General features: G+C 43.7%; 1 protein-coding gene across 1 annotated transcript; it reads left to right on the top strand.

Moving 5' to 3' along the window:
* The first annotated feature begins 2067 nt into the window (after positions 1-2067).
* On the top strand, positions 2068-3843 carry LOC131217605 (putative leucine-rich repeat receptor-like serine/threonine-protein kinase At2g24130). Its single transcript, XM_058212546.1, has one exon. It carries the CDS (start codon positions 2068-2070, stop codon positions 3841-3843), a length of 1776 nt encoding a protein of 591 aa, XP_058068529.1.
* The last annotated feature ends 260 nt before the right edge of the window (positions 3844-4103 follow it).

Here is a 4103-nt window from a genome sequence, read left to right as displayed (position 1 = left end):
TACTCTGATGTATGGGATAGTTGTTGTTTTTATTATTATTACTATTATTATTATTTTTTAGTGTTTAGGTAGACTTTCAAATTTCTTCTCTCAACCATTCTCGTCTTCTTAGGTTGGATTTGTGTCATGTTGTAAAATGACCTTGCAAAATTGATGGACAGTGAGGGATAAAATACATACATCAGTGGGCTCACGGAACTCTACCATATCAACGCAACATGGAGGTGGGTGGTGCGAGGCACACCACCCAATCTGCTTCATTACATCCGATCAATCAATGTCCCACCTGAAAATACCCATCATAGTGTTTATGTAGACTTTCAAATTTCTTCTCTCAACCATTCTCATCTTCTTAGGTTGGATTTGTGTCATGTTGTAAAATGACCTTGCAAAATTGATGGACGGGCTCACGGAACTCTACCACGTCAACACAACATGGAGGTGGGTGGTGCGAGGCACACCACCCAATCCACTTCATTACATCTGAACAATCAATGCCCCACCTGAAAATACCCATCATAGTTTTTATGTAGACTTTCAAATTTCTTCTCTCAACCATTCTCCTCTTCTTAGGTTGGATTTGTGTCATGTTGTAAAATGACCTTGCAAAATTGATGGCCGGTGGGGGATAAAATACGTACATCATAGTGGGCTCACGGAACTCTACCACGTCAACGCAACATGGAGATGGGTGGTGCGAGGCACACCACCCAATCCGCTTCATTACATCCGAACAATCAATGCCCCACCTGAAAATACCCATCAGGTGAGACCCGGATTCGCCCAAGATGGTGCGTCCGTTACCATAGGACATATGATATATGAATTCTATATCCATGCCATCCATCCATTTCTCCGTATCATTTTAGGTCATTATCCCAAAGATGAAGCAGATCCAATTATCAAGTGGACCATGCCACAAAAAACAGTGGTGATTGACCATTCATGGGCCACGAAAGTTTTGGATCAAGCTGATATTTGTTTTTCCCCTTCATTCATGCCTATATGACCTTATCAACAGATTGGATGGTAAATAAACACTATGGAAAACTTAAGGTACGCCCTAAGAAGTTTTTAATGGTAGGGCGTTCGATCACAACTGTTTCCTATTGCATGGTCCACCTGATAATCGGATCTGCTTCATTTTTGGACAGTGCCCTCGAACGATCCAGAAAAAAGGACAGACGGCGTGGATATAAAATACATTAATCAAGGTCGGCCCCACCGTAAGGGTCGAACCGCCTTGGGTGAGTACGGTGCCTAACCTAATCCGCTCCCCTCCTCTGAAACACGAGTAGCAACATCTCAGTGTTGATGATTGGTCGACTGATTCTAAGAAGTGGGTCCCACCAGCATAGAATTTTGAAGAGGTAGTGTGAACACCTGTGGCTTACTTCCCATTACCCTCTGACCATCTGACCAATGATCAGACAGCGATATGGTTCATCAAATCCAGCCGTAATCTATTCAGACAGCTAATCCTTTCCATCAATCCAAATCTAACGGTGTCGAATGCTCCAAAATGGGAAACGATTAAGCACCCACTATATAATGCTGTACTCGTGGAAAGGATTAAGCAATAAGCACCCACTATATAAAAATGCCGCGCTCGTGCAAAGCAAAGATCTAAGTACCCCAACAAATCACTGTCTAAATAGAAAACTCCATGAAATATCTCTCCCTCGCTCTCCCCAACACAGTGCAACCACTGAAATATTACTTCCCACTCGATCTCTCTCTCCAATCCACTGCAACCATTGAAATATTACTTCCCTTTCTCTCTCTTTCTCAACCCAATGCAACTTACACTAAAAATTTCCATTTATGTGATTATCCAAAATAGTCGGATTGTGATCATGCGGTCACTGTGAGTTGGGACCCACCACTCGAAATTACTAACGATTAATGCACACTAACAATATAAATAAGTGGTCTTCGACACAACGGGATTGATCTAAGATAAGACGGTTTACACCAATCGCTTATACTCAAAACTTGGTGTAACTGCCATGGAAGTGATAATTAGGCACTGAAGCTTTCTCCATACAAATCATTGCTACTTTGGAGATGGAGATCCAGTCGACGAAGAAGCTAGTCTTTCTACTACTCTTTCTACCTATAATCTACACCACAGCCCAACCATTGATCCATCACCATCTTACAATTCTCAATGACAAGGCAGCACTCCTGGCGTTTAAGGACGCCATTACCGAAGACTCTCAAGCTGTTCTTGCAGACTGGCAAAATTCATCCAATGTCTGCAACTTCACAGGTGTGGTGTGCAACTATCAGCAGAACCGTGTGGAGCAACTCAGGCTCAACGGTGGCGGCATTCATGGCCCGCTCTCTCCATTCCTCTCCAATCTCACTGGGCTACGCTTACTAGACCTATCCGAAAACAACCTCGTGGGGCCCATACCACCTGAACTGAGCTCCCTATGGCGCCTCAACGAACTCAACCTCTTCGGAAACCTCCTCCACGGTCCAATCCCTGATTCACTCTCCCTCCTTTCTGGACTCTTTTTTATAGACCTTAAAGGAAACCACCTCACAGGTATCATCCCCTCGTCAATCTTGTACAATTGCACATCATTAGGCTACATAGATTTATCTGAAAACGCCCTCCACGGAGAAATCCCGCCGGAGATAGGAAACCGTCTCCTCAGCCTAATGTTCCTCCAGCTATATTCGAATAATTTGAGTGGGAAACTTCCTCCATCTCTCTCGAATTGCACCATTTTGAAATGGTTGGATGTGGAGAACAACAGCCTTTCCGGCGAACTGCCCACCCAAACCGTCAGCAGATGGAAACTCCTCGAACTCCTCCTCCTATCCAATAACCTTTTCACGAGCCATGATCACAACACCAATCTTGCCCCATTCTTCAGTGCCCTTTCGAACTGCACTCACCTGCAGGGCATTGAATTGGCGGGAATGGGCCTTGGAGGTCAATTGCCAACCACCATCGATCAGCTCGGGATGAACTTATCAAGCATATATCTCCAAGACAACCAGATATTCGGGTCGATCCCACCCACCATAGTCAATCTCTCCAATCTCATGGTGCTCAACTTATCAAGCAACCTCCTAAATGGGACGATCCCAGATAAGATAGGCCGATTGCAGAACCTGCAATCGCTCATCTTAGCCAACAATTTGCTGATCGGCCCAATTCCACCATCAATCGGACAGATTGACAGGTTGAGTCAGCTCGATTTATCGAAAAATAGATTATCGGGTGAAGTCCCAGGTAATCTAGGAAACCTTACCTTACTCAGTGATCTTTTTCTTCAAGAAAACAAGCTTTCAGGAATCTCACCTTCTATAGGAAGGTGCGAGTCCTTAAACAAGTTGGATGTATCTTTCAACAGATTAACAGCAATTCCCAAAGAAATATTTGGACTAACCCTGATGGAAAATTTCTTGAATCTCTCACACAATCTGATAAATGGTCCACTGCCGTTAGAGCTAAGCAATATGAAAAGCGTCCATGAGATTGATCTATCGTCGAACAGTTTCCATGGCAGCATATTCCCTCAGCTAGAGGGCTGTGCTGCTGCTCGCATGATCAATCTCTCACATAATTCACTCGAAGGGAAGCTTCCTAGTATGTTAGAATTGCCTGAGAACCTTGAATCGCTTGACATCTCCTTCAATTCATTGTCTGGCGAGATCCCGGTCAGCCTTGGGGGTTCCCTTAGTCTTGTTCAGCTGAACCTCTCATATAATGATTTCAATGGACCGATACCCACGAGCGGAAGGTTCACGAACTTCACGTCTCTCTCGTTCCTCGGCAATCCACACATATGTGGGTCAATCCCCGGTGTGCCAGTTTGCAAGTAGAGTAGAAGATGGTTAATGTAGTTTGTTTGTATGTTTCTCCCATTACAATATTGTAAATATATTTTGTATTGAAAATAAGAATATTTCGCTTTCTTGTTGCTTGCATTAAGTTACAACTCTATATTACATGTGTTTTGAGTATGACAAGTGGTAGACTGAGTGAAAGATACCTCGTTTCAACATGGTCTTGGAATCGATTTCCTTAGGGGGGGTGGCTAACAGTGAACTGACAGTGGGTGTACTAACAAGCTAACAAAAAA

The sequence above is a fragment of the Magnolia sinica genome, chromosome 10 (assembly GCF_029962835.1).
Source record: "Magnolia sinica isolate HGM2019 chromosome 10, MsV1, whole genome shotgun sequence".
NCBI lineage: Eukaryota > Viridiplantae > Streptophyta > Magnoliopsida > Magnoliales > Magnoliaceae > Magnolia > Magnolia sinica.
This window is presented reverse-complemented; position numbering and strand designations above follow the sequence as displayed.

Excerpts from the sequence above, each read along its gene's own strand:
- LOC131217605 (XM_058212546.1), top strand. The coding sequence starts at position 2,068 with ATGGAGATCCAGTCGACGAAGAAGCTAGTCTTTCTACTACTCTTTCTA.